This window comes from Corvus moneduloides, chromosome 8 (assembly GCF_009650955.1).
Source record: "Corvus moneduloides isolate bCorMon1 chromosome 8, bCorMon1.pri, whole genome shotgun sequence".
Lineage (NCBI taxonomy): Eukaryota > Metazoa > Chordata > Aves > Passeriformes > Corvidae > Corvus > Corvus moneduloides.
This window is the reverse complement of record NC_045483.1, coordinates 34874396-34902088: the sequence shown is the minus strand read 5'-3', so window position 1 is coordinate 34902088 and position 27693 is coordinate 34874396. Positions and strand designations below refer to the sequence as shown.

Genomic DNA, 27693 nt, shown 5'->3' with positions numbered 1-27693 from the left:
CCCTCCAACTGGGATCTGCCTGTGGTGCCCTGCGTTTATTTCGGGAAAGCTGGGCCCGGTGGGTGCTGTCTGAGGCAGCTATCTGGTCAAAGGCCTGCGGGGAGCCAGCAGATAGGGCGGGTTAACGTTTAACCCGCGGGACTGTAAAGCAGCCGGGGCTGCTGAACCTTTGGAGTTTGATATGATGATTAGGGAATAACCGCAGTGACACGTCGCAAACTCCCCACAATCAAGGAGACCTCTTTCCCGGGGGGTGATCTCCAAAATTGCTCAGGTAGGCGGCTGCTCGTGGCTCTGGGGTTTGGGGGAGTGGGACTGGCGGTCTGAAACGGGGCTGCTGGTGGGGTTGGGGAGGGCCAGCTCCATCGGGAGCTCCCACCCCAACAGTGCCAGCACCAAACTCTCACCCCGGAGCTGCCCCACACCAGCAGGGCTGGACTGAGGGGCCAGGACCCCCTGGTGGGCCCCACACAGCCCCACAGCCCTGGCTCTGAGTTTGGGATGAGCAGAGTGGGCACAGAAGGGCTCCCTGGGGGCCTCGGCGCAGTTTCTGCCTGGCAAAGCCATGGAAAGAGGGGTCTTCTGCTTTTCCTCCTCGCCTGGAAAGCCAAGCCAGACAAAACAGAGGGGGAGGAGGGATTTTCCCTGCCATAATTCGACCTGGATTTGTTAAAGCGCAACTTTCTGGGGCTTAATCATTAGAGATCTTTCCAGCCGACTCGGGATCCCTCCTTCTCTTTGCCAGAGACCGGTCTCCCTAGCGAAGGCAATCGCTGCTCCTAAAAACCCCTCTGTTTTCCCCAGTCCCTTCCACCTAGCAGGGACAGTTTCTGCTCAGCACAGGATGCTCCTCCCAGGCTCTTTCCCTCGGTGCAATAGGAGTTTGGGCGGCAGCAGGCAGGGGAGGAAGGATGGTTTCAAAGTGTCCTGCACATGGGGATGCAGATTAAGAAGGAGGGAAGGAGGCTGGGCTCAGCATCACAGAGGGGCTTTCCGGCGGCATTTGTGTGCATTTGGGGACAGAGCTGCAAAAGCTGTGCCCAAGAGGAAAGGGATTCCAAAGGGAGAAGCTGATTCCCAAGCAAAAGGGGCTGAGCAAAAAATGCTTGCTCCAGGCTCATGTGTTGCAGTGCTTTCACACTGCTCCGAATTCCTCCTGCTTTCCTGCTAATGCCTGTGAGTTCCCACTTCGTGTGGAGCCACCTGAGCTGGAGAACAACCCCCCACCCTGGGAAGCCCAGGGACGAAAGCCTCGTGCTGCGTTGCTCAATCGGACTCCGTCCCTCAGCGTGTCACCCCAGCAAGGAGCTGGGGCAGCTCACAAGGCTTCCAGTTTTGGGGAAGAGAATGAAGAATGCTTGGTGTTTATGGATGTGTAGAAAAGAATATATATTGCTTGGAGCCTGGAGGGAGGAAAAAAAAATCCCCAAAACGTTGGTAAGCTAGAGGAAAATGGTTTCTCTAGTGACCGATTTGCGTTATTAGGGGAAAGAGTGAATATCATTATCCAGTCTTTCCAGAGGTGGTTATTCTTCAGGAGAAGCAGTTGATCTGAGGGGGCACTCAAAACAGCTTCAGTTAGATGTGTCCAAGTGGCTCAGCACAGTCAGGTGTGCACTGATCCCGTGGGATAAACGGGGGTTCATTATGTCCTTCCTGGAACCAGGAAGCAGCTTTCCCCAAAAAGGCTGCAGAGGGGCAGGCTCTGTCCTCAAACACCACCTGTGCTCCCCTCAGCAAAAATCCTGCCATGGGAGACAACCCTTGGCTGAGGAAAGAGACTCTTCCTTTTCCAAACAACCCCAAAGTGAAGCAAAATTTTCCACATTTTGGGGGGTAAAAGCTTCTGGATTCATCTCACTCCCGGACGGATGGAGCAAAGTCAGTGGATGTGCTGTAGTAGGCGTGAGGAAGCCATGTAGAAGTGGTCATGGAGAGGTGAAGTGGTGGCATAATAGGTTTGTTTCTTGTTGACGTGGGCTTGCAAGGCATAAAAGGACCTTTTCTTACCTTGGCACTTCCGAATTTTAGCAGAAACCTAACATAAATGAGAGTGGAGAGAGGAAAAGCAGACCCAGGGATACTCTGATTTCAGCTACAAGCAGAACCTTCCTTTTCTTGATGCTGTGACCATGATACCTTGGTGATATTGTCAAAATTTCATCACAAATGGGGATGAAATAGGAAATACGGATAGTTTGCATCTCCAAAGGTGTTAATTTCAATTTAAACTTCTGAACAAAATGCAACTTCTCCCCCTTTTTTTTTTTTTCCCACATGGTGGCCCTTGTTAGTGATAATCCATTTTAAGGGCAAATCCCCGAAATTGTTTGAATTCCAGAACCATTATTTCTATGAAGTGTGGCTGGGTTGATCCTTTTTTTTTAAAGCACTGCTGAAGGCACTGCCTGAATTTGCTGCAGTCATTCACATTTTCCATCAGCAGCCACGGAAGGGGGGTTTTCCCCCTGTGAGGGTGGATTTGCTAATTGATTCCTGGCTCGGGGAACAAAGAAGGAGAGAAAGTAATCGTGTTTCCTCTGGGTGACAGGAATTCTCCTCCCTTAAGGTAAAAAAATCTCCCAGCACACTGGCACTGCTGCAAGGACCGGGGCTGGTGCCTGGAATAAAGGGGAAAGGGCTGGAATGCCACCGGTTTCAGAAATAAAACATCCCCCCGTGATTTGTATCCTGGAAATAGTCCGGGTGCACTGATGGACATCAGGATGTGGCACCCGGGGACGTGGTTTGGTGGTGGGCCCGGCAGTGTTGAGTTAAATCATTGGACTCGATGATCTGAGAGGGCTTTTCCAACTTAAATGATTCTGTGATTCCATGATCTGGACCCTTGGGTGGCAGAGGTGGGAAAAGTGCCCTGTCCGAAAAAGCGTTTAGATGTCCTTGGGCCGAGGGAGGCAGGAGAGAAGGAGGGAGAGAAGAAGAGCTTGGAAAATTGCAGGGTGGAAAGCCTGTTTTCCTGGGCTTGGGATTTGTTGTGTTGGGATTCACGCCTCTTAAAAAAGAGAGGTGTTTGCTGTCTCCAGGCCGGAGAAACCCCACTGATAGGGGAAAGCTCTTTAGCTCATAAATGAGCTGTGAATGACGCTGGGCTGGTAATTAGTAGGTGTGAATTAACTGCTCAGAGTGGGGCGACCAAGCCTGGGCGGTGCCTGGGGCTGTCCACGCGTGTCCAGTCCTGGCGTCCTCTGGAATCAGGAGTGGGGGCTTGCAGGGGCTGGAGCTACCCTGGGGTGGGGGTCTCCAGCTGGACCCCACTTCCAGCAGGACCAGCTCCACAGCTCCAGGTGAGTCGGGGCATCCCTGAGGATGGGCATCCTGCAGCTCTTCCATGCGAGGGGCTGTCTCCTTGGGTCAGGCCGGGCCTTCTCCAAGGGCAGGGATGTGTGGAAGCACCGGGCACGGATTAAAGCCAGATCCTCGTTAACAAACCCCCCCCAGAGTCCGGGTTTTGCAGCAGGCTGTGTTTAGGACTTCATCGCAACCTTGAACGCTCCCTAATTCCAAGCGGATCGCTTCAGCATATCCTGGAGTGCAGCAGTGTCTAGACATGCTGGTCTGGAGCCTGCAGTCTTTGCAGGATGCCTTACGAGAAGAGCCCAGAGGAGCTCGGCTGTCTTATCTAATAAAGCAGAAGGCAGAGAGGGATATTGCTCCTGCTGGAAAAGCACCAGCCACGGAGATGCTCTGTTCCCATCCATCCGCCAGCCCCGAGACTGGTGCTCACTGCTCGGCATGAAAGCATCCCCGGGAGGGAGGGAGACCTTCCTGGAAATCCCTCCTCCCTGCAGGAGAGGATGCGTGGCCTTAAAGGATGCCCGAGCAAGTGCATCCAGAGCAGCAGCCGAGCAGGCATCCAGCCTGGCAGTGCTCAAGTCCAGCTCTAAGGGCTCAGAGAGACACCCCCCCGCCCACCCACCGAGAGCTGCAATTCCCGATGGAACCAGGATGCTCCAAAAGCAGAATATAAGGGGCCACACGTGCAGTGCGACAGAGCTTTCCCCTGTAGGGTGGATATAGGGTGTCTCTGCCCAGGCAGGGGAGGGTGCAGAACCAATCTGGATTTTAAGCGGGGTTGTTTGGAACGCTCGCTTTCTCCTTCTGAAGCAGGCTGGGAAAGGCTCCAAGTGGTTTCTGCACTATTAGCAGTGTGCTAATCCTGCCCCGTGCCTGCTGAACACCAGCTCCGGAGGAGGCAGCAGGCGCAGACACAGACACACACACCACAAACATCGACAGGCTTTTGTTGCTGCCCTCAGAAGGGCGAAACAAACCAATAACTGGGCTCCAGCTGCTGCAGAAAACACTGGTTTGGGAATTAGAGACGGCAGGGAGCTGTGGCATTGGATAATCCATGTCCCAGCCCCTGCACTTTGGTACTAATTACAACACTGGAGAAGGGGAGAGCATGGGGAAAAAAAATAAAATAAAATCAGAAGAGCCTCACCAACCCCTGCATTAAACAGCCCCAAACCCTGGCATTGCAGAGGTGCCTCTATTTCCAAGTATTTGAGTCACAGTCTCTGGATCTCGGTGTGGCAGAGCCCGAGCGACACGAGGCTGAGTTTCCCCAAACAGCCGGGCTCGGGCCCGTTTTTGGTGCTGGCAATAATCCTTTTTAAATTGAAAGCAGCTGTTTAAGTCTTCCAGGGCACAAAGGCAGAGGAGCTCAGGGCAGGTAATGTCCAAAGGTACAGCGGGCTGCCCCAAGCCTTGGCTCCTCCCTCAGTGAACCTCAAAAGCAGCATGTGCTGCTGAAAGGGGTTGGTGTTCAAAGCTGGGTACTGGAAAAGGCTTTTCCTGTTACTTGCACAGAATCGTGACTCAGAAGATCAGCTGTAACCAGACAGACTGCACTTCCCTGCCTGCATTTCCTTACCTGCAGTGCTCACCTTATGTGCAGGGGCATTGTTCAGGGCCTCCTCCCCAAAATCCGGCAGCAGCTCAGGGTGCAGGCACAGCAATCCACCTTCCTTCCACCTTCCCACTCCTCTGGATTTCCCTTCTGCCCAGCATCCCCCCCCAGCACCCCATCCCTCTGTGCTCCCAGGGTGCCCCGTCCCCCTCTCCCCCAGGCCGCCCCTCCCAGCCCCTTTTGGCCCTGTTTGCTCTCCAGGCAAGCCTGGGAGTTCCCACCTTTCCTTACCTCCACCTTCCCACAATAAAATGCGATTTTAGGCAATAACAACCATGTTGGATGACCCAATTTAGCGTTTTCCTGCATGAAGTCCTTGGTCCCACTGGCCTCCAGCTCTGGTTGCAAGGAGCTGAGGAGGGGCCTGGGTTTGCTCTGGCTGCTGTTCAGCATCAGCCTGAGGCTTCAAGCTCAGCCTTGCACCTTACAGACCCCGTTTGTCTGCCTGGAGCACACAGATGGGTTTTGGACAAGCTCGGAGCTCAGCATTCAGGAAAAACAGGGAATCACCAGTAGTGAATCCATCTTATAAATGTCCCTTTCCCAGTGTGTAGCCCAAGTCAGATTCAGATTTCAGTTTTACGATGTTTTCAGCCCAAACCCAAACCAAAGCAAACAATCTTGAATCAGCCATGACCTGAAACTGCAGCTCTGATTCAAAATGTGTGAACCCAAGGTTGTTCCAGCCCTGAGCTGAGCTAAGATCTGAAGTTCTCCCATGTTCTTTATTTCCGGAAGTAAAATTAGGCCAAATTTGGAGCTAGGTCCTGCTTCTCACAGAGTGCTGAACATGGCTGGTACAAGGTTCCAGTGCCAGCATCACACGAGGCCTGAAGGACTCGTTGTTGTGTACTCAGTGCAGGATTAGGCATAATAATAATTATGTATTTTTTCCTCCTGAGACACCACCAAAAGGCTACAAATTCCCTCTGCACCTCCCCCGCATCTGACTGTGGGTTTAAATGCTGCTTATTTCCATTCAGCAAGGGGGATATTTCTGCTTTTTCCATGGTCTCTGCTGTTCTGTTTTGGGTTTATCTCCAAAATAACTGATTTAGGAAGAGCGACCCTGTAAACTTTCTCGGGAGGGTGGACTTTCTCCTCCCAGCCGTATTAATTGATTTAATTTATCTTAAATTTGATTGCAGTGAGCACCCCTAATTAACCTGATTTTTTGCTGATAATCACTCCCAATGGAATCAAATCACAAATCCGGGGATGGATTGACCGGCACACAGAAAGAAGCCGCCCTCCGTGCGTTAATTCAGCGAACGGGATATAATTTGATCCAGGTAGGAATTCATGGTCCCATCCTTTTGTGCAGTGCCCAGCTTCATCCTGAAGCTCCACCAGGGGCGTGAGCAGCGAATCCATGCTCCTGAATCACTCCTTGCTCGTTCCTTTTCCCTCTGTTTGTCTCTCACGCCCGTGCTGACCATCGCTGCGTTGTCTTTCACGGAGCAGGATCTTATTCCTCCAGGAATTTATTGTTTGATGGGAAATTATGATAAAGGTGGGGGAAGAGCAACCCTGAGCACTGCTAAATGTTGGGAAAGGTCAGGATTGGTGTCTCAAAGCCAAAGAGCAAAGTTTCAGAGGAGGGATGAGGTGGGAAGTCCGGGCATGTCACCTCATGTGCAGAGCCTTGCGCAGGTACGTGGGAGGCAGGTGCCTCACCTGCCCCAAGGTTTGCTCCCAGTTTGGGCTCCAAGGTCCCCAGGATCCAAACCACTCATGGTTAGGGCAGGTGGAGCCTGGGCGTGACCTTCAACCCCACCTGAGAAAGCCTTTCTTTGCTAACACGACCGAAACGAGCTCAGCCTTGGAGAGCACAGGGCACTGCCATGACTGGCCTTGCGTCCTGGAAAAAGGAACTGGAAACTCGGGATTTTAGGCAGGTGCAGGCCGTGAACTTTGCCTTGCTTTGCATAGCACTAGAGGGCACAACAGCCCCAAGCAAAACCTGAGATTCCTGGGAAAAAGCACATTCCAGGAGCAGGCCAGCAGCTGCGTTTGGTGCCCTTGAGGAGCCTTTCTGCTGTACCTGACCCGTAGGATAAGGGACTTCTCTGTGTCTTGGATTTACTGGGGCTTTCTTAGAGTCATAGGGGTTGGGAGGCTCCTTAAAGCCCTGCTCATTCCAGCCCCATGCCATGGGCAGGGACACCTTCCACTGGCCCAGGTTAATCCAAGCTCTGTCCAAGCTGGCCTTGGAATTATCCTGGTGTTCCGTTTTTCCTACTGTCACATCTGGCTATAGCTCACTCCTGAACCACAGATTTCAGCCCCCAATGCCCCACAGGCTTCAACAGCTTTCTCTTCTCTTTCTCCTCTTCTTTAACTCCTCTCTCTTCTTCTTTCCTTCTCCATTCCAACCTTGCTATTTTATCTTTTTCTCTTCCCCCCCTCCTAATTTCCCTGTACCTTAGGGATCTTTCTTCCAACCTGTCTATGGGTGCCACCAAACATCTTCTTCCTCAGTGCACACCTGGCTCGTTCATCTTTGGGAAGTGGCTGATGTCCACTTGCCCTCCAGGCACCTTGTCAAGAAGGGTTTGTTGGGATGCTGCCTTCCAGCCACTGCAGCTTGAGGGAAGGCTTTACTTCTTGCTGTGCTCCCTCACACACCAGCTCAGACATAAATTCAAGTGTCCCCAGGACTCCATCACTGCTGAAAACATTGGAAAACCAGGAATGAGCATGGATAATTCAGGGTGTGTTCTAGGCTCAAGAAAACGAAAAGGGTTTCTGGTATATTCCTATTTTCCCATAAGGATCCCTGTTTGTTTACGTTCCTCTTAAATCAGCTGTACAAGGCATTCGCTTGCCTGGAATAATCCCAGAGTGGGAAGTGACTAAAGAAATGGTCAGGGAGCCAAAAATGGAAAAATTAATGGAGCCACGGCTCCTCTGGGAGCAGGGAATCACTGTAGGGAGAGGGAAGGAGAGATAAGGGAGGGAGGGAAGGAAGGCAGGAAGGCAGGAAGGAAGGAAGGAAACCAAGAAATACAGGAAATAGGATTAAAAATAGGAGAGGAGAACAGAGAGACATACTGAAGAGGAAATACTGACTGGTCTTCACATCTTTGGCTACTATTTGGGGCCAAGATTTGCTCTGTGCCAGAAGGAACTCCTGTGTGGGCCCGTGTCATCCTTGGACTGGATGAAAATCAAGACAAATGATCAATTTGGCAAACATTCCATTACCCAGCCCACAGCTGACACACAGCCCACAGAGATGCCCCTCCCAGAGCCAGGAGAATTTCCATTTTCCAGGGAGTTACCTGTCTGCACTTGGACTTTGGAAGTATGCCAGCCTTGGCAGCGGCTCACTGCGTTATCCCGGTGAATCCCTGAGGAGCTGATGGGAAGGAGGGTGTTTGCCTCAAGGGTCATTCCCAGAGAAGGGGTTGGTTTGATCCACGTTTAAAAACCGACAGCTGAACCTTTCTTTTCTCTTCCTCCATGGCAGGAAAATGGGCAGAGGAAATACGGGGGACCACCACCAGGCTGGGATGGCCCTCCACCAGAGAGGGGCTGTGAGATCTTCATCGGGAAGCTGCCCCGAGACCTCTTTGAGGATGAGCTTATCCCTCTCTGTGAAAAGGTGGGACTTGGTGGCAGCTGCTGAGTTAGTGATGGTCAGAGCTGCATTTCAGGGCTGACCTGAGCTGATTCCAGGGCCAGGCTGGGCAGGGCTTGGAGCAATCTGGTCGGTGGAAGGCGTCCCTGCCCATGCAACTGGAACTGGGTGTGCTTTAGGATCCCAGTCCTCTCTAACCACTGCCGCCTTGCTGACAAATCGCTCTCACTTGGCAGATTGGCAAAATCTATGAGATGAGGATGATGATGGACTTCAATGGCAACAACAGGGGCTACGCCTTTGTGACCTTCTCCAATAAACAGGAGGCCAAGAATGCAATAAAGACACTCAATAATTATGAAATCAGGTAAGCATGGCAAACGCCCTCACAGCAGCTTTAAATCACATGTATCTCTCTGTTTTGGCATGTAAGGGTATTTTTCCTGGCAGCCCAGAGCAAGGTTATTGAGATCCTTGAGTTTTGAGGGGAAGTCTCCTCCAGTCTCCCTGTGCAGGCACTGCTCAATAAAGTCAACATCTTTGACAGGAAATTTCTTCCTCACAAGAAAACAGCAAAAAAAATCTATCAGAACATTGGGAAAAAATATTCTGCTTTGGATCAAATTAACTTTCCCCTAACCAGTGCTGTTTATTATGTTCCCCCCAGGTTGTTTGTTGTTGATTTATTCTATTCACAGTCTCCCTCGTGACAGATTCTGTAGATATGTTCTGGGAGATGGAGCAATTGCAAAAGATGGTGAAATAGGATGGAAACCAACTGGCAAAACAGAGCCATTTCCTAATAGAAAGGAACAGAAAAAGCCCTCATGTTAGTGACTAAAAATTGGGAACAAAACACCCAGCAATCAACAACAGATGGGCCCATCAGTATGTGTTGGTTGGGTTTCAACCACACGAAATGTTTTTTGCCAGTTCAAAGTGGGATGAGTTGATGCCTTTGGTTTATCCCAAAAGGTTTTTAAGCATTCTGGCAATTGCACAGCTTTCATTTTTGCTTTTAAGAAAAATAGATGGGTGGTGAACTGCTTTGAGCAGCTCACAGGGCACACAGAGGGCTTGGAGATGTCATTTGCAGCAGAGGTTGGAAGGTCTTAGGGATCAGGCTTCATCCACCTCCAGCTCCTCCACTTCCTTCCCTGGTTCCAAAGACTCCTCTAAAGAAGTTTTGCACTTCTCCAGACCTGTAAGAGATAGTTTGACCCCATAGTGGTGAATAAAGGAAGTTTTTGCTTTGGGGTCTTCACAACAGCTGCCATCAGCAAGTCCCCAGATGATGCCTCTCCATGACAAGGGGTTTTCTTTCCCCAGAACCTCAGTCAGGAGGTGAGTGGGAAGCCACAAGCCGCTGGTGAACACAAGAAGTCCTGGCTTACACTGGTGACAACACAGGGACCTGGGGTGGTGGGTGCAGTTGCCTGGTGGCAGCAAAAGGGAGAATCCCTGGAAGGAAAAGCAAAATTTGGCTTTGGTTTCTCCCTCAAACCCTTCATTTCAGCTGTGCTGCCTGGCTTTGATGCCAGATTTAGCAGAGTGGCAGCTTTTGCGCCGAGCAAGGGCACTGGAATATCCCAAAGAACGGCTGGCACTGAAGCCTTGTGTTTGGCCTTGTGTTTTGGGCCAGAAGAGGGGCTTTGCCTTAACCTTCCCCTCTCTTGGCTCCGGACAAAGCAGCTCTGTTGTTCCAGGAACGGGAGGCTCTTGGGGGTGTGTGCCAGTGTGGACAACTGCCGCCTGTTCGTGGGGGGCATCCCCAAAACCAAGAAGAGGGAGGAAATCCTGGCAGAGATGAAGAAGGTCACGGACGGCGTCGTGGACGTCATCGTCTACCCCAGCGCAGCCGACAAAACCAAGAACAGGGGGTTTGCTTTCGTGGAGTACGAGAGCCACCGGGCAGCAGCCATGGCCAGGAGGAAGCTGCTCCCAGGTCAGCAGATGTGGGGAGAGGTGGCTTCAACGCAGGGGTCACCTCGTGCTGTGGTGACAACATCTCCAGGGGAGCCAGGAATCCAAGGAAGTGAACGTGGCTGAGTTTTCTGCCCTCAGAGAGCAGTTTTCTGCCAGAGACACCCAGAGCCAGGAGGTTCCCCAACACAGCACGGGGTGCAGGGGGTGGGATTCGCTGCAGCTCCTGCTGCAGCACCACGCTGATGATCCATGCTCGTCATCAGGAGAGCTTTTTATAAATTTTTTTATTGAAAATCCAGCCAGATGGATTTAGCTGCGTGTATCCATTCAGCTCTGCTGTGGGGAGTGCTTTGTCCTGTGCTTGTCTTGGGTTAAACACAAAACACAGCCTCAGTTATGGCCCCTCGGGGAGAATCACTCAGGAAGGCATCTGAGAGCCAATTCAGGCTGGAGAATGGACTGAAAGTGGATATTTTGGCAAAAAGAGCTTGGAGTGAGGAATTGCTTTAGAGGAAATCTCTGAAATTCAGCACTGGGGGACAGCCAAAGAGCGTTGTGAGGGAGAGAGGGGTTTAGCCGGTATTAGGTGAGGAAGTCACTTAACTTGAAGTGCATTTGCAGGGATTTCACCAATTTTCTCTTGTTTTCTTATGCTCCTGCACTGCCTTGTTGAGCACAGCTCACTTGCTGGTGAAAGCATCCAGCAAACTTCAGGGTTTGAGATTTGTTCATAACCACCAACCTTCTTTCACCTGTTTTCTACAACAGCCCATGAAATATCCTGCACAATTGAAATGCTTTTTTTTCTTTTTTCTCACAGTGAAAAAAAGGAAACATGATTTTGAGCAATGAATTCGCTTTGCTATTGGGAGATCTCTCACGCTGACAACTTTTCCTTTTATTCTGCATTTTTTGCTTCAGTTTAAGCATCTCCCTGATGGTGGGAGCACATTCTGTGCTTCAGCACGACTTTTCCATGGATTTTATGAGGAAAAGGAAGGCGGGAACAGGCAGAGCACTTAAAATCCTGAGCAAAGACAGCGAGACAGATGGAAGGAACTCAGAGCCCTGAGCGAATGTGTAATGCGTGAGGGACTTCCAAGTTAGGGACATCTCAGTAAACAATTTAAGGAATTCCAAAGGTGTGAGCAGGAGCCAGGGTCTTCTGATGTCTCAAGCATATGGCAGGAACCGGAAAAAATTTCCAAGGCAGAGCCAAATGTGTCTCCAGCTGATGAGAGATTGAATATCATTATCAAGATGCTTCCTTTAAACTGAACCTCGCTGCTCTTCGACAGAGCTCTGTAGAGGAAATGCTCAAAAATGGAGAGTTTTTATAAAAAATTCAATTTTGTCCTGTCTCCTGGCTAAACAACAGGGTGGAGATAGCCTGGGTCTCAGCAAGAGGCACCAAGCTTAGCTCTTTGCTGCAGGTCAGCCAGGTCATTATGTACACCCTTGGAATGAGAACAGCAATTGAGAAAGGGGCACAGACCCGTGAGCAGCCCTGCCTTTATCTCTGTCACTGACAGCTCAGATCTGTGCAGTGCTGAGAGCTGAACAGCAGCTCAGCCTCACTCCACAAATCCCAGCTCATTCACGAGGGATTCCGAGGGAACAGCACCTTTCCATTTAGTTTGATCATTTACACTTCCAGTAAGCCTCCAGATTCCATCCTCACCCTCTCGTTTTGGAGCTCGACCCCTTCTTGAATGGGTTGTCCAAGCAGAGATGCCTTTTTAGATGTTTTGCAGGATTTTCTTTGTCTCCTCAGCTGCAAATGAGTGGTTTAGGTCACTTAAAGAATCACCAGCAAGCCCTGAGCAAAAGCAGGTTTAATATAAATTTGTGAGGGCACAAAAGGGTTTGATGGCAAGGGTCACTCTAATACCCACTATACAGATAAAGCAGACAAAGAAAAATCAGATTAAAGCAATTTAGAATGATTCACATGGAGGCCAGGGAGGCAAAAGGGTGAGGAGGGAAAAAATAAGGGACTCAAAGGGTTGAGTCCCGATAGAATAAATCCCCTCGCCAAACTCAGCCTCAGACTGGCTCAACAGTTTAGGTCTAAATAGTTTATTATTCCTAACAATATCTAATCATGCTTTATCATTCATAACAATATCTAATCAACTCAACACTAGCAGCTCTTAATAAACTGACTAATCTGACACCTCTAAAGCGATTCAGTAGAATTTTCTATAAGCGCAACAGAACCATAAATCTGACTTAACCAAAATTTAGCTCCATGACACGTCTAAAATGGCAGCCTCGGTAATATACACACCTGCAGACAGGAGGAAATATGGACCTGTGAAAATTCCCCTGGAGTTCAGGGAAAGTCTCCCATCAGGTGCCTTTGAATCTGGAGCTGAGCCTCGAGGAGTGGGGACACCAGCCCAACTCCATCACCAGCATTCAGCAATGTGATTTACTTGCTCTTTTCCTTCCCTGCCCCTCAGCAGCTCAGGCCAGTGCACACACAGCCCCTGGGTTTACCCTCCACACCCACACCCTGGTTTATGCCCCAGGACTTTTTGTGTCCCTCCTTTCTCCTGCTGCAGCTTCAGCTGAACGAATTCAAGCACACACAGAGACATCCTTGCTTTTGCTACTTTATTTCATCCCGCTGGCACTTCAGGATCCCTGTTCTGGTATCGAGGGAATGAAACTTTGGGGGCCAGAAGGGATTTTTATAAGTGCATTAAAACAGCTCCCTTTAGGGAGCACTCCAGGGAATGCAGGCTTTAAGTGAATTATTCCATATTTTCACTTCTTTCAGTTCTGGAGGCTCCCCAGGTATTTGCAGGAGGACATTCCGAGTGTGACCATCTGCTTTTGGGAGGGAGCTGATGCAGCAGCAGTGCTTTGGGCTAGGAAGGCTTTTTTTTTTGGTCTCATTTGTAGAATTGGGCCTGTTGTGCTGTGCAATAGAGCATGAGCAGGAGGAGAGGAAGCAGAGTCCCCAGCACTGACCCTGCCCGTTCCCTTGCAGGAAGGATCCAGCTGTGGGGACACCCCATCGCCGTGGACTGGGCAGAGCCGGAGGTGGAGGTGGATGAGGACACCATGTCCTCAGTGAAAATCCTCTACGTGAGGAACCTCATGCTCTCCACCACCGAGGAGACCATAGAGAAGGAGTTCAACAACATCAAACCAGGTAGGAGCCCATGGGTGCCGTGCCTCCGAAATAGGTGCTGCAAATGGAAATATTTCTGCATTCCTGAAACGCCAAAAGAGATGAAAATAGCTGTTTGTCTGCTGTGAAATGCCACAAAAACTGTCATCAGGCTGAAGGCTCCCACCCAAAATGCCATCCCCTTAAGGGCTGCTTAATTCCCAGCTACAGCCACTATGAAGGAGGATGGCTGGCAGCTGGAAGAGACCCAAAGTGCTGCATGGGGATGCCCTGTGCCATCCAAATGCTTTGGGCTCATTCAGTCTTTCTTAAAAAGAGTTGGTGAAGCAGCTGGGTGACTTCAGCATTCTTCTGTGGCAAGGGATGGTGATAAAAGTGGAGTGCTTTAACACAAATCCTTTTTATCTGATCTATCTAAATTCTGAATGCATTTTCATACATCCCCCCCAGTCCTTGTGTAAATTGGTGAATAATTAGTGCTTTACATTTAATTCAATATTCCTTTGTGGCGTATCTTACATGCACTTAGGGTGAGATTTTTCAAAAAAAGCAAGGGGATTAGTTGGGAATAAAAATCCTGCTGGCTTTCAAAGGAGATTTTACTTCTGAGTTGCTCCAGCTTTAGGAAATTCCACCCAAAACCAACAAAGTAAAAATAACCCGTTTCTGCAGCTCTGCAAGCCACGCAGTCCATTAGGCATTAGGGACTGATGCTTGGCAATGTGAAATCTCCTTTCATCTCATTCCTGTTAACTTCCTTCTATTAATTTTTTAAAATACACTGCAGAGCTTCATTTTTCTTCCACTAACTTCTCATTTCTGCCCTGCATGTGCCTTTTTCTGGACTAGGCTGCAATGCAAAGGTCTTCACGAGGTTTCCTTGTGTCCTTCCGGCATTTCTGGCTCATACTTTTAGCCACCATTGAGTTGTTGCAAACCCCATTTTACCCCTAAGTTAAATTTATGTTATCCCACTCTCTGAACTGTTTCCTTCTTTTATTTACCCAGTTTTGCTCCCAAGCTTTGAACAAGCTCACACTCCCCAGAAACACATTTGCGGCCTTTTGACACTTTGGTAACAGTCATCTGTTTTGCTCCTGAGAAGTTTTCCACTAGAACAACAGAAGTTCTGCATCATCTTTCGTTTTCCCTTTATCACTTCAGTGTTCCTGTTGGAATTTTTTAATTTTTTTTTTTTTTTAATGGACAGCTTTTATTTTGGTGGCTGAAATCAGGAATGGGTGCATTAGAGCAGCAAAACTTTCAGCTTTGGGGAGAGAGAATGCAGTTAAAGTTTCATTGAGACCAAAAAGGGCAGCAAGGATCTGAAATGATTTATTGCCCTGCCTTGGTTCTCTGCTTCACTCATCGAGCCACATTTCAGCGCCACTTTCCTGAGATTACCTTGGATCCAGGGCATTAAGAAGCTGTTTTGACATCAACAAGTCATCCAATAAAAAATGATCCAGAGGTCTCCATGCCACAGCAATTGCCACATCCCTGAGGGTTCCACAGACAGGACCAGGAATGCTGCTTGGGCTCCTCAAGCTGGGCTCTAGTACGAGTATCAGCCCTTAAATCTGTGCCAAATTCCCAGCCTGATGACTTCTGTAGAGCTGTCTCACTGGAAAGCCCTGCCCTTGCTCCCTGGGGATCCCAACAAAATTCCTCCTGCCTGGTAGAGCTCCCTGCAGGAAGACTGTGCTCTCCTGGTGTGCTGGAGGGACAGTGCTCCCTCTGTGATATCCCATGGATGGGCTCTCCTTGGAGCCGACCCACGGCTGGGTACCACATCGCTTTGCCCAGCAGAGGCAGAAGCAGGGAAGAGCAGAATTTTTGGCTCAGGATTGGTGCCCTGGAATGCTCTCCAGGAGGCAGAAGGGGGATATTCAAAGTGCAGCAAGTTGGTTAAAGCTTCCACAAAGCATCAGCATGTAACTCCCAGAACTTCAGGCTTGGAAAATCACCCTCTGTCCCTGAAGGACACAAAGTGCTGCTTTACCATCCCTGTGTCGTTCCAAGACGTGCAGCCTGCTCGGGTTATAGGCTGGGACAGGCTCATTTCGCCCTCTGCAGCTCCTAATGACTCCCCCCGAACACCAAAGAAATTCATTTTCTTCTGCATTTTTCCTAAGTAAGTGCTTTTTGTGGCAACATGACATTTCCCTGTGCACCTGTTCAGCTTTAGGAGGTAAGAAGCCAACAGAAGGGTTGTTCAGCATCCCTTAGCCGCATTTCCAAAGGATATTTTGGGGATTTTACAGGAGGCTGGGCTGGCTGATGTTGTGCTTCCCAAGCCACAGGAGCAGAGAAGATGAAGAATTAAAGAAATGGCTGAAGGCTGGGCCATAGGGAACAGGACTGGTGGGGTTATTCTGGGGACAGACTCCTCAGTGCAGAGTTCCTGGCAGCAGAGCAGCTGGCAAGGGAGAGGGAAAACCGTGGAGGATGGACTTAGAAAAGAAGAACAAGAAGCCATTTACATTTGAATTTCTTCGGGTAAATTTGGTGTAGGAAAGATTCAGGCTGGAAGAAAGATTCTCCAGCCCAAGCCCGCTCCCAGCAGGGCCAACCCTCAGGTGCAGAGTCTGACTGGGGCCATTTCCAGGTGAATTGGGGCATCCAGGGAAGCCCTGCTGACATGGGAAAGGCTGTTTCCTAGGGAGAGCCTGCTTCTTGGGGAGAGAGCTGCTGCCCCAGCAGTCCCAGCCCATCCCAGTGCCCTGGGCTGCTCTGTCCTGGGCAGGGCTGGCTGTTCATTCCTCCTGAGCATCCTGAGCTGGTGTTTACGATAAAAGCCTCCTCATGGTATGGCAGAAGCATCAGCATCCCTGCAGCTGCCTCCAATGCATGTACAAAAGCAGGGAGATGGGGATCACATGGGGATGTTCCCACAGCTGGTGCATGGTCTGTCACAGAACAGAGATGCAAGACCAAAAGAAAGGTTTGGACAGGAGAAAACCTCTCCACTTTAATGGGAAACTTACTGGTGTCTGATCCCAAAACCTTCTAGTTTGCCTTGAAATGCTACAACCTCTCTATATTGATTTTCCTGTGGAATATACATCCAAAGAGGTAAGGGGACACTGACCTCTTTTTCTTCTACTCTTGCTCAGCCTTTGCTCTCCAGGGGCTCACAACCTGACAGAACTGCTCTTTCAGGTCTCTGTTTTCTGACTAATCCCCGTTTCCCACTAATATTCCAATGTTTTCCACAGGTGCAGTGGAGAGAGTAAAGAAAATTAGAGATTACGCCTTTGTGCACTTTAATAAAAGAGAACACGCAGTGGAGGCCATGAAAGCCTTGAATGGGAAGGTAACGCTGCTGTAAATGTTAATTTCTGGGGCTTGGGTGCAGTATTTTATACAAAGCCACCTGCTTTATTAGCTCTATACCCTCCCAGAGGTGTTATCCCGATTTTCTCTTTGCTGGTTGCTTTTATGCTCCTGAATTTGTTTTTCAGCAGCTCTGTTGTACACAAACGATTCATTTTGGCTCCTTGTATTTGTGCTAAGTGTTTGCCCGGCTCTAGCTCACTGCTCAGACAGAAAAAAAGCAGGAAAAGCTGAAAGAAGAGCTAGGAAAGGAGGGGTTGCCATCCCCCCTGGCTCACACTCACATCCTTGTTCCAGACTGCCAACAAAAACACTGGCAGGGCAGCGTGTGAATAGCAAACTGGGACAAACGAGGTCAGCCCAAACATCTGCTCCAAACTGAGATGAGGATTTGCGAGGAGGCTGCTGAATTTAGCCCTTCTCGCACTGCATGTAATTCACTGTAGAGCCAGAGCTGTTCCCAAAGAGGTGTTAACCCCACTCCTATTTTCAGTGCCGCTGCTGTTCTTGGGAGCACGCGGAATCTCGCCGGCTTACGAGCTGCTTTGCGGGGAAGCGAAGCCTTTTGAAGGCTTTGCTGAAGGAGCCTCTCCCAGCTGGGGCCAGGGCTGGGCGCTCTCAGGTTAAACTTTCACCCAGCCAGTGCCACCTTCCACCCGTGTGAGGGAGATTTGGGGCTTTCTTGGGGTGGTTTCCTCCATCTTCCCATCCCATCAGGGCGTGGGGGCAGTTGCTCCACAGGTGGGATTTCCATGGAGCGCTTTGGCCACTTACCCCTGTGCTTGTGCCGTGCTCTCTCCCCTCCGCGAAGGTGCTGGACGGGTCCCCGATCGAGGTGACGCTGGCCAAGCCGGTGGACAAGGACAGCTACGTGAGGTACACGCGCGGCACAGGCGGCAGGGCGCCGGTGCTGCAGGGGGACTACACCTACACCCTGGGCCACCTGTACGACCCCGCCGCCGCCTACCTGGGCGCCCCGGTCTTCTACGCACCCCAGGCCTACGCGGCCATCCCCAACCTGCACTTCCCCACCGCCAAGGGGCTCGGCACCAGGAGCATCCTCCGGCCCCCCTCCATCCGAGGTAATTCCCCTCGCGCCCACACTCGGCCAAGCATCCCCTCCAGGGAGCCAGCGGCTGCTCCCAGGCGTGTGCCGGTGACATTGGCTTTGCCCCAGCTCCTGGATCCCTCTTGGAAAGGGATGGGAAACACGGGGTTTAGGCTCTGTCTTTCCCAAAGGCAATATTCCAGCTGAAAAAAAATAACCATTGTCCTGGAGAGAACTTCCAGATTGCTCTCAGTCCAGTGTAAATAACCCACGAATCCTCCTGGTTTTGCCCCAGCAGGGAAGACCAAATAAAACACTTTTCCTTTCCCCCCTTCAGAGCCAGCTCCCACAACCAGCTGTCACCACCACCACTCTGTTTCCTCTTTGCTTTGAAGGTTGCAGGGAAAATTTTACCAGTCCTGGTGTTTTGTGACCCAAAGCTATGGAGTTTCCCAAGGAGGGCACGTTGACCTGCTGCGGTGTAGGGAAGCAGCGCTGAAACCAAGCAAGCCATTGTGTGCTCTGGGAGGTGGAGGCCTGTTTTGGGGGATTGTTAACTTTAATAATAATTAATTCAATTAATTCAATCTATGAATAAAAGAGTATTTCTGGAAACTCTTGGGGCCAAATCAAATCCCCACACTCAGGCACCCCCAAATTAAACGTCAATGCAGACATCATTTGGTACATGCAGACATAAGTTTGGGGCTAGCAAAGAAATAACTTTGTCATATGATCTTCCTTACAAAGATGATGCCTTGTGTCCCCAGGCCCAGTCCCACAGCAGGCTGGGACCCTGTGTGGCACCCTGGTAGGCCTGGCAAGGATCATGGTGGCCAATTTTTCTCCCTTCACCAGGAAGGAGACAAGGCAGCAGGAATATCCCTTGTTGCTCAAGTTTTTCCCCACACAGGTGAACCAGCTCTTCTGAAGGTTGCATTAGGAAAGGAGAGGATGTGATAACCCCCCACCCGTCTCTTGCCTCATTTTCTCCCCCAGACTCCCAAGTAGGGTTCCCTGAGGAAAAAATGGAAGCGTAATGGGGGACAACCAAAAAGGATTTTTGTTCATATAGGGATGAAATTGTGTAAGCCACGAATTCAAGAAGGTGAAATTACACTGGTGGGTAACAAAAGATGCCAGCTGTCCCTCTCTGCCTTCCAGCTACAAAGCTGGGTAAAAAGCTGTCCTGAAATCAAAACTGCCCGGAGAAGATGGAAAATGGGCAGAAAGAAGCAGTTTCTCCCCAAAACCCCTCACCTATCCAAGAACGGGTGTCAGTGTCGAACCTGTGTTATTCCACCACCAGGCTGTGGGGCCTCCTGCCCGCCTGCTTCCCAATCCCAGCAAGCGGGGCTAACTTTTCCATTTCAGCAAGAATCAGGGTCCTTCTTCCCGTGATTTGATTCAGTTTAATGCCTTCTTACATTCCTAGAAATTTACATGAATGTACCTGTAGGGGCTGCGGGCGTCCGAGGCCTGGGAGGCCGCGGCTACCTGGCGTACCCGGGCCTGGGGCGCGGATACCACCTCAAGGGAGACAAGAGGGGAGAGGAAAAGCTCTACGACCTCCTGCCAGGGATGGAGCTCACCCCCATGAACCACGTCACGCTAAAGCCCCAAGGGATCAAACTCGCCCCTCAGGTACGTGCCCCAGAAAGAGCGTCCGTGGCCCAAGGGTTGTGTTGGGAAAACGGGCCCCTCGTTGAATCTGCGCCAGGGCCTGGTAAATAAATCCATCCTTGTGTCTCAAAGGACATGAAAAAATGAGCAGTAGCGGTTGCATCTTGCAATATCCAGCTGCCTTGCCCACTCTCATGGAATCAGGGAATGGTTGGGGTCGGAGGAGACCTTTAGGGTCATCACTGGCCTCGGAGGAGAGTTGTCATAAACGCCTTAATCCAGTTCTGGCTGTTGCGCCATAAAAGCACCGCGAGTAAAGGAATTCCCACCCACGATGGGTTTGATACAAAAAATGCATCACCTGGGGCTTCACCAAGGGACAGTGCACATGTATGGAAAAATAATGCACATTTGCAAATCGTTTATGGGGAAAGAGGTGTTGACATAACCCAGCCTAGCGCAGAGACTCTGCTGGCTCAGGGGGGCTTTGCATTTGGTTGTGCATGTTGATGCAGATGGATGGATGAGGGCTGAGGGGAAATCCAGAATAAATTCCCTGAGTTTCTGAATGTCCAGCTCTGGCAGTAGCTCTTTTCCCCTTATATTGTCCAGAGCAACACGAGAAACCAACTCCACACTGACTTTTGGAGCCTTTTAACATTTCAATTGCCACAGCATCCAGTTTGCCAAAGTTTATGAAAACATCCATGTTTTCTCCCAGAAAACTGGATAGAGGGATTTTTTTCCCTCCTGCAGAAGTCCCCTTACTCTATTTTGTCAGAGAATCACAGAATCACTGAATGGTTTGGGTTGGAAGGGACCTTAAAGCTCACCCAGTTCCAGCTCATGCCATGGGCTGGGACACCTTCCACTAGAGGTGTGAAATCCCTGGCATGGTTCTGCAGGGCCTTAGGGCAGGTGAAATTCATTTTTATAAAATGGAGCTGTAAAGGAGTCGGGGCAGCAGGGAACGAGTGTTGGCACAGTGAGAAAATGAACTATCGTAATTGAGAACTGAACTACATGATGAAGCATTTCACACTGCAAGACACTGAGCTGCAGCTGCAGCTGTGGTGGCAAAATTAAAAGCAGCCCTGAGGTTTCGATTTTACATTTTAATTTTAAATCCATTGAAGCCTAAGCTGTAAATGAGGTAGACCACAGCAAGACTTCAGGGTGACCTCATTGTGGCCTTCCAGTGCCTGAAGGGGCTGCAAGAAAGATGGAGAGAGATTTATGGAGAGAGACTTTGCAAGGGCCTGGAGTGACAGGACACAGGGAATGGCTTCCCAGTGCCAGAGGGCAGGGATAGATGGGATATTGGGAAGGAATTCTTGACTGTGAGGGTGGGAAGGCCCTGGCACGGGTTTTTCAGAGAAGCTGTGGCTGCCCCTGGATCCCTGGAAGTGTCCAAGGCCAGGTCAGAGCAACCTGGTTTAATGGAAGGTGTCCAAACCCAGCTGGGACAGCACAAAGGCAGTGGGTTAAAAACCCTGGGATCCAAAGCCAAAGCAGGAGTGTTTCTGTACAGCAATTCCCAATTACCAGAGGATCAGCTGTGCTAAGGCTGAGGGCAACGTGGTTCAGCCTTTCAAAAGCTGCAATCGCCTGTTGAAGCCCCTGGAATTAATTGGATGGAAACACACCCTTTTTTCTTCTTCAAAAGAAGCCTATTTGGACTTGTCGTGCTCTGTAACCCACTAAGCCAGGGAGGCAGCAGAGCAGAGAAGATGAATGCAACCCGAGTTTCTTTAGTCCTCTGAAACAGAAGTCCGTGAGACAGAGTTCCTGAGGAGGATTCAAAGAAAACCACACTGAAATAATCCAGCCAGCAAAAGGACACAGATGCCCAATTGAACAGGGAATAATTTCAGGAATTAGATGGATCTTGAAGTATGAAGTGTTTAGATGAGTCTTACACTTCAAGGTGGATGCAGTATCCTGTCCACCACTCATTTTGTATTTTTTGCTAAGCTTTGAGGAGCCTGCCAGGACTCCCTGAAAGCCCTCTGAGGGAAGGCAGCTGCTCGGCACAGGAGCTGGAGCTGGGTGAGGAGGCTTCTGCACAGCAACTAACCCCAGCACAAATCTCTTTTTTTTTTTCCCTTCTAGATCTTAGAAGAAATCTGCCAGAAAAACAACTGGGGACAGCCTGTGTACCAGCTGCACTCTGCCATCGGTCAGGATCAAAGACAGCTCTTCCTCTACAAAATCACCATCCCTGCCCTCGCCAGCCAGAACCCCACCATGTACGTCATTTTTGGAAGGTTTCTGAGGCTTAGGCTTTATTTTTTTTAATTCTCTTTTAGCTAACAGCTGTCCTCAAAGTCACAATTGCACTGGTCTCCATTTCCTTTTATTTTAAGAAATATTTATTAAATATGCTTTAGAATATTGATTAAATGGGCAGATTTATATATTACATATGTTTGTATAATTATATATATAAATACTTCTTTAAAAAAGTATAGGGAGAAAAACCTCCACAAACCATAATTAACTGCTGACTGCTGTGCTTGGTGCTCTCTCTGCTGGTGCAAACACTACAGAAAGCCAGACACAATCAGGCAAAAGGGTGCTTTTATTGTACAAAACGAAAGCAAATGATAGCCCTTGTGGGGAAATTAAGGAACATGCTGATATTTCAGCTCCAAATATGATTCTAAACACTTCTGACCTAAACCACTGTTTGCTGGGTATTGTAAAGAAAAAACCCAGCCTGGGCATTGTAAAGAAAAAGCGCAGCAGGGGTCGTTTTTGGATTGCAAAAGCACAACAAACTCTGCAAGGACGTCGTGTCCAAACCGAGAGCCGGGGTCGATGACCTCGGCGAGGAACCAGAGCGCTCGGGGAGGAGCAGCCCTGTTAATGCACCGGCACAGGGAAGCAATGCTTCCATTTGCTGAGCGGGACGATGCCAGCTCTGAGTGGATCACAGCATCTCGCAGGAAAGCCCTGGGGAAAGCAAAGCCAGCTCACTTTGTGCTGTCCTCACAGACACCCCTTCACGCCGCCCAAGCTCAGCGCCTACATCGATGAGGCCAAGACCTACGCGGCAGAGTACACCCTGCAGACCCTGGGCATCCCCGTGGAGGGGGCAGAGGTGCCACCTGCAGCGCCACCTTTTCCAGGTATGGGCAGGTCTGTACAGCAAAGGGATCCTGCAATGTCGTTTTGCCTGCTGCTTCCTTGTGGGTGTGAAGAATGAAGCAGGTTTTGGCCACCAAGGGCCGGCCTGGTTGTGCTCCCACAGAGTGGCTCGTGTTACTTGTGTGTCTGGCATCTTTATCAGAGAATTCCAGACTGGTTGGGGTTGGAAGAGACCCTAAAAGTCTCATAATTCCACCCCCTGCCATGGGCAGGGACACCTTCCTCTCTCCCAGGGTGCTCCAAGCCCCATCCAAGCCCCTGGCACTTCCAGGGATCCAGGGGCAGCCGCAGCTTCTCTGGGCACCCTGTGCCAGTTTATGGCCTATAAAGGATTTTATCTCTATCCCAGGACTGCCCAGATTTTTGTGTCCATGCCGCAGAGCAACTCAGGCTGGGAGCACTGGGTTGCGGGGCTCTGCTCCAACCCCAACCCCTCAGGTCAGTGCCCCAGGTGGGACTGTGTCCAGGGGAGTTGGAGCAGTGTCCAAGGGCAGGGAATGCCGACATCCAGAGGCCCATCCCGGCTCCACACCTCCCCTCCCCTCCTCCCAGTTTGTGAATGCCTCCTTCAACTGGGAGCCCCAGAAACTACACAGGATGCAAAGCTGGCGTCCCCAGTGCCACATCTGGGGTGAGTCCCCTCCCTGGCCCTGATGCCACCGGGGTGGAGGAGATCCTCGTCCCTGCAAGGACACAAGGCTGATGAATTCACGGGCCCTCCGTCCTCCCCCAGCACCCCCAGCTCCTCCTGAACCAACACGTACGGTTTCATCTGCCAAAAAAATGACGCAGCCATGAAAGTTTGGATGTGATCCCAGCTCTCACACCCCCGTGGAAGGTTTTTCTCCCACTTTGAGAATTCATACTCACTAGCTCTTGCAACAGCCTGAAACTGCTTGGGAAGTCATGGAAAACACAGGAATTACATTTGCTGTGCTCTACAGCATGACGGTAGCTCCGATGGAGAGGCAGCACCACGTGCCAAGCTGCACATGAGAAATGCATTAGTCAGTACTACTGAGTTGTTTGGAGTGTCTCAAGGATGGATTAAAAAAAATAAAAAATAAAAAATCTATCCGGCTTCCTGCCACAGGAGTCCGCAAAAGCCACAGAAAAATCAATTTGTCTGGGCTTGTGCAGCTTCCGCAGCGTGGAAACCAAATGGGCTCTTTATTGAATCCAGCCCCCACTTACTGCTTAATTAGCATCTCTCCTTTTCTTTCATCCACCCTTATTTATTTGTCTCGGGAGCTTGGCAAATGGACACGCACTGAAGTTGCTGCTTGCAGCACGCACTGGTCCTCGGTCAGGGCTTGCTAAAGCTCGGCTCAGGCCGTGCCCAGGTCGCAGCTCATTTCTCTCCTGATGGTGGCAGATGTGCCTTAAGTCCCAGATTTCTCAACTCCTGCTTGAAACGTTGCATCTGGCTTTGCTGGTGCAAAGAAAATACTCTGGACAGCCACAATATTCAAATCGTAAGGAATTCCTCATGTTTTTCCCCAAAGTGACGCCTCTGGTGAGGCAACGTGTGCTCCCTGTCGCCCGGTATTTCCATTCCCCCACCAAGAGGACCTTGGCTCTGGCTGACATTGAGCTGATCCCATTGCCCACCTGGTCAGACAGGATCCTGGGAGATGCAGTTTGGCAGCGGAGCCTGGTCCAGCAGATCCGATGGATAGCCCAGCTGCTCTTCCCAAATTTAGGCTTTGTCTTGACTCCCAATTCTTTTACAACAAAACACTGCGGTCTGGTTGACGAGCTGCTATGGCCTGCCTTCAGACGAGCCAGCCCCAAATGATGCTGCTTTCCCAGTGATTCATTCTCAAACAGCAACATTTACATCTTCCCATGGAAAATCTGGAAGTGTTGAAACCACATTTTCCATTAGAAACCGATGGGGAAAAAAATAAAAAATCCTGTCTACTAAATATTTTCTCCCTGCTGTTGCCTTGAGGGGGTTTCCCTACCATGGCTGTCCTAAACTGTCTGTATGTTGGCTGTGAAGGAATCAGAGCTATATTTTCTCCATGAATCCTGCCCAAATCTCCCCTATTTTAGGTTGTTTGCTTGCCCTCCTCATGCCATACAGGGGGGGATATGTCCAGAGCACCATTAGCTCAGAAATAACCAAAACCTGAGGAAAAAATATTCAGCAGAGAGGGGCGTGTTTCCAGCACCGCGCTTAACAAATCAGGGGTGAGGAAATGCTTCCATTTTCCTGTGAATCATTTAATTTATTTACATTATTCCCACTAACAAACTCACTGCTGCCCGAGTCATTCCCATCAAAAGTTGTCCCATCAAAACTTTCCAGGCGATGGTGAGCTTGGAACGGATTTTCACTGGGAATGGACAAGTCACTGATCCGTGGGTTTTCCTTCTCTTTTTTCCTTCAGGATACACCATTGCTAATGCAGCTGCCACTGTCACAGCCACTCAGCTCAAGCAGGCAGTGACAATGGGACAAGATTTGGCCACGTATGCCACCTATGAAGCCTATCCTGCCTTCGCTGTCGCCACACGGAGCGACGGCTACGGAGCCTTTTAACCAAATTCCCTAAAACCCAGCACAGGAAGAAAGGAAAAGCAAACCAATCTGAGTCTGGTAATTCTTACACCCTCACGATTTTAAGCTAATCTGTGGCCTAAGGTTAATTTTAGTCGGAGTTTCAGTCTTGTATGTCTTTAGGTTTGTTAACGGGATTATTAAGCGGGGGGTGGGGGGGAGGAGAAATTAGAAAAAATCATGCAAAAATCAGATTTTCACACTGGAAAGCAAAAGCTCAGCCCAGGAAATGAGAGGTTCTCAGGTGTATATGTATATTTATATATCTATATATTTATACACCTATTGTGTGTGTGTTTACAAGCAACAACCTGTGCTGAAAACAGCTGGTCCCGTGGCTGTTGTGGTCCTGTGACCAGGACTGGGGAAGATGGGGTGGCCCAGCAAACCCCTCTGTGCATCAGGAATTCTCCTCCATCCAGCCAGCCCAAAGTTTCCCTGGCCAGGCAGAGCAGAGGTGCCCCTTGGCCACAGGTTTGCCTCTCCCTGCCCCTGATCCCCCCGTGCCACCAGCACAGGGCATCTCAAGGCTCTTTGAAATTCCTCCTGGCACAGCCAAGGCAAAAAAACATTTATCCTAAACATTTCTGCTCAGCCTCAGAGGCTAATTTTTAACAGGTTTCCATGCTAATTTTATTTTTAAAGCAGGGCACAAGAATTCAGCAGAGTTTTCCCTCTTACTTTGCTCCCTCCCAGCCATATCCAGAAATCAGCCAATCCCGGTGTATTTCTGTGCATTTCCCATCGAATGGCACATTCGCTGAAAAATAGGGAAACTTTTACGCCTGAGGAGCAGAAAAGTGCAATTCATTAAGGCCAATTCTCTACTTAATTAGAGCATGAGAGCTCACAGCCATGGCCCAGTAATAGCAGGCACCTTGAATAAAATTCTATCCAAAGAACATTTTCCCGGGTTGGAAAGAGCCCTGCACATTAAATCAAGGCTGCTGCCTGCTCTGATTCCAGCAAAAATTAATTTAGTGGACAAGGGTTCACACCAGCAGTAAAGGCACCTCTTCTTTTGGAGAGCAGCAGAGTTGGTGTTGTGTTTGAACCCTGTGGGGATGCTGGGAGCACCCTTTGGTGTGCAGCAGGGAGGCATTACCCATTTATTTTTGCCACAGAATCGAGGCAGGGGTAATGATGGAGATACAGGAGGAATCCAGTGCTGGATAACTACAGCATTAATCCTGTGTCATAAATCCTCTGCAGTGATGCACACTAAGGAAACCTGAATTTCTTCAGTCTAGGACCAAAAAAACCCTTTTGGGAGGAAGAATTTGCAGCTGGGTCGACGACACCCAGCAGATCCAGCCCCAGATTTTTCACCTGGTCTAGATGCTGTGATGTGGCAGAGCAAAAGCCATTGCCAGGGGAGCTTTTCCTGTGCATGGCCTGAGCTGTGCAAAGCACGAGGGTCTGTGCCAAGGTGGTGGCTGCAGGAGCCCAGTGTTTCCTCTCCTGACTCAATTTCCCCCGGAGTGGAACAAACCCCATAAGCTGTACAGTCTGAGGTCCCATTAGACCCCTCCTATTTATGAAGTAGCTCGTTAGGGTGACCCTAAAGGTATTACAAGCCCTCTGTGGCTGCTGCTGGCCATGTTTGGCTTCGCAGCAAAGGACAAACCCGGTCCCAGAGGGCCAAATAACCGAGAGTGTTACGGATTTCGCGGCTTTGGTTTTTTTTCTCTTCTGTCTCTAAGTGGTGTTTGCCAACGAGGAACGTAGCCAGGAGTGTCTCTCAAACCGTTGGCAGGAAGTGTTTCTCACTTTCCACGTTCAGTAAGTTTAGTCTGCTTTTTCAGCTATTTATATAAGTTCAGAAAGATGTCAAAGCAAAGGGCAAGAAGCAGTATTAAAAATGTGTGCATGAAGCACTTATTTTTGTACGAGTAGTACAAGGTTTGTATAGAGTTTTAACACTGTGAAGTGTAACGAAAAATCACAATTTCCATTTACTGGAGGACAATCGTGTGTGTTTAAAGGGAATGAAGGGAAAAATGGCATCTCAATCATCCGTTACAAATTAGAACCAGGACTAAATTCTGTGAAGCAACTCTGTGATTTTAGAGTAATCCGAGGACATTCACTGGACTTTGAAATACCATTAAAACTTTTTAAACACAAGCCTCAGTCCTTTTATACATCTGTGGTAAACAGGAGCACGCTTTGCTCCGGAGGGATCGATCCCAGGGCACCCAGGCAGGGTCACAAGCTGTTCAGGAGCATTTTCCATGTGCACTTTGGTGACCCTCGCCAAGCACACGCAGCAGAAAATCAGCGGTTTTGTACTTTTGCACTTCCAAGTGAAAAATCAAGGGATTGGCCTCTTTTCCCAGCACCTCTTCGGTCAGTAATTCTTCACCCGTCAGTGCTGCAGGAACTG

At 49.8% G+C, this 27693-nt stretch overlaps 1 protein-coding gene across 3 annotated transcripts; it reads left to right on the top strand.

The window, feature by feature from the left end:
- The first annotated feature begins 180 nt into the window (after positions 1 to 180).
- A1CF (APOBEC1 complementation factor) lies at positions 181 to 27434 on the top strand. Of its 3 annotated transcripts, none has more exons than XM_032116793.1 (12): positions 181 to 274; positions 6082 to 6225; positions 8406 to 8540; positions 8753 to 8883; positions 10223 to 10461; positions 13441 to 13605; positions 16803 to 16900; positions 17732 to 18002; positions 19428 to 19612; positions 21704 to 21840; positions 22589 to 22722; positions 25138 to 27434. In XM_032116793.1, the coding sequence occupies exons 2-12, from the start codon at positions 6127 to 6129 to the stop codon at positions 25287 to 25289; spliced, it is 1746 nt and encodes a 581-aa protein (XP_031972684.1). In that variant the 5' UTR covers positions 181 to 274; positions 6082 to 6126; the 3' UTR covers positions 25290 to 27434. The 3 variants fall into 3 exon arrangements, with proteins under 3 accessions (XP_031972684.1, XP_031972683.1, XP_031972685.1); XM_032116792.1 differs by having other exon boundaries at positions 19404 to 19612; XM_032116794.1 differs by lacking the exon at positions 6082 to 6225 and having other exon boundaries at positions 19404 to 19612.
- The last annotated feature ends 259 nt before the right edge of the window (positions 27435 to 27693 follow it).

What these genes read in the sequence shown, in the direction of transcription:
- A1CF (XM_032116792.1), top strand. Translation starts at nt 6,127, where the DNA reads ATGGAATCAAATCACAAATCCGGGGATGGATTGACCGGCACACAGAAA. An exon ending in GTTCAACAACATCAAACCAG is followed by an intron (nt 13,606 to 16,802) that starts GTAGGAGCCCAT and finishes TGTTTTCCACAG; the next exon opens with GTGCAGTGGAGAGAGTAAAG. An exon ending in TGAAAGCCTTGAATGGGAAG is followed by an intron (nt 16,901 to 17,731) that starts GTAACGCTGCTG and finishes CCCTCCGCGAAG; the next exon opens with GTGCTGGACGGGTCCCCGAT.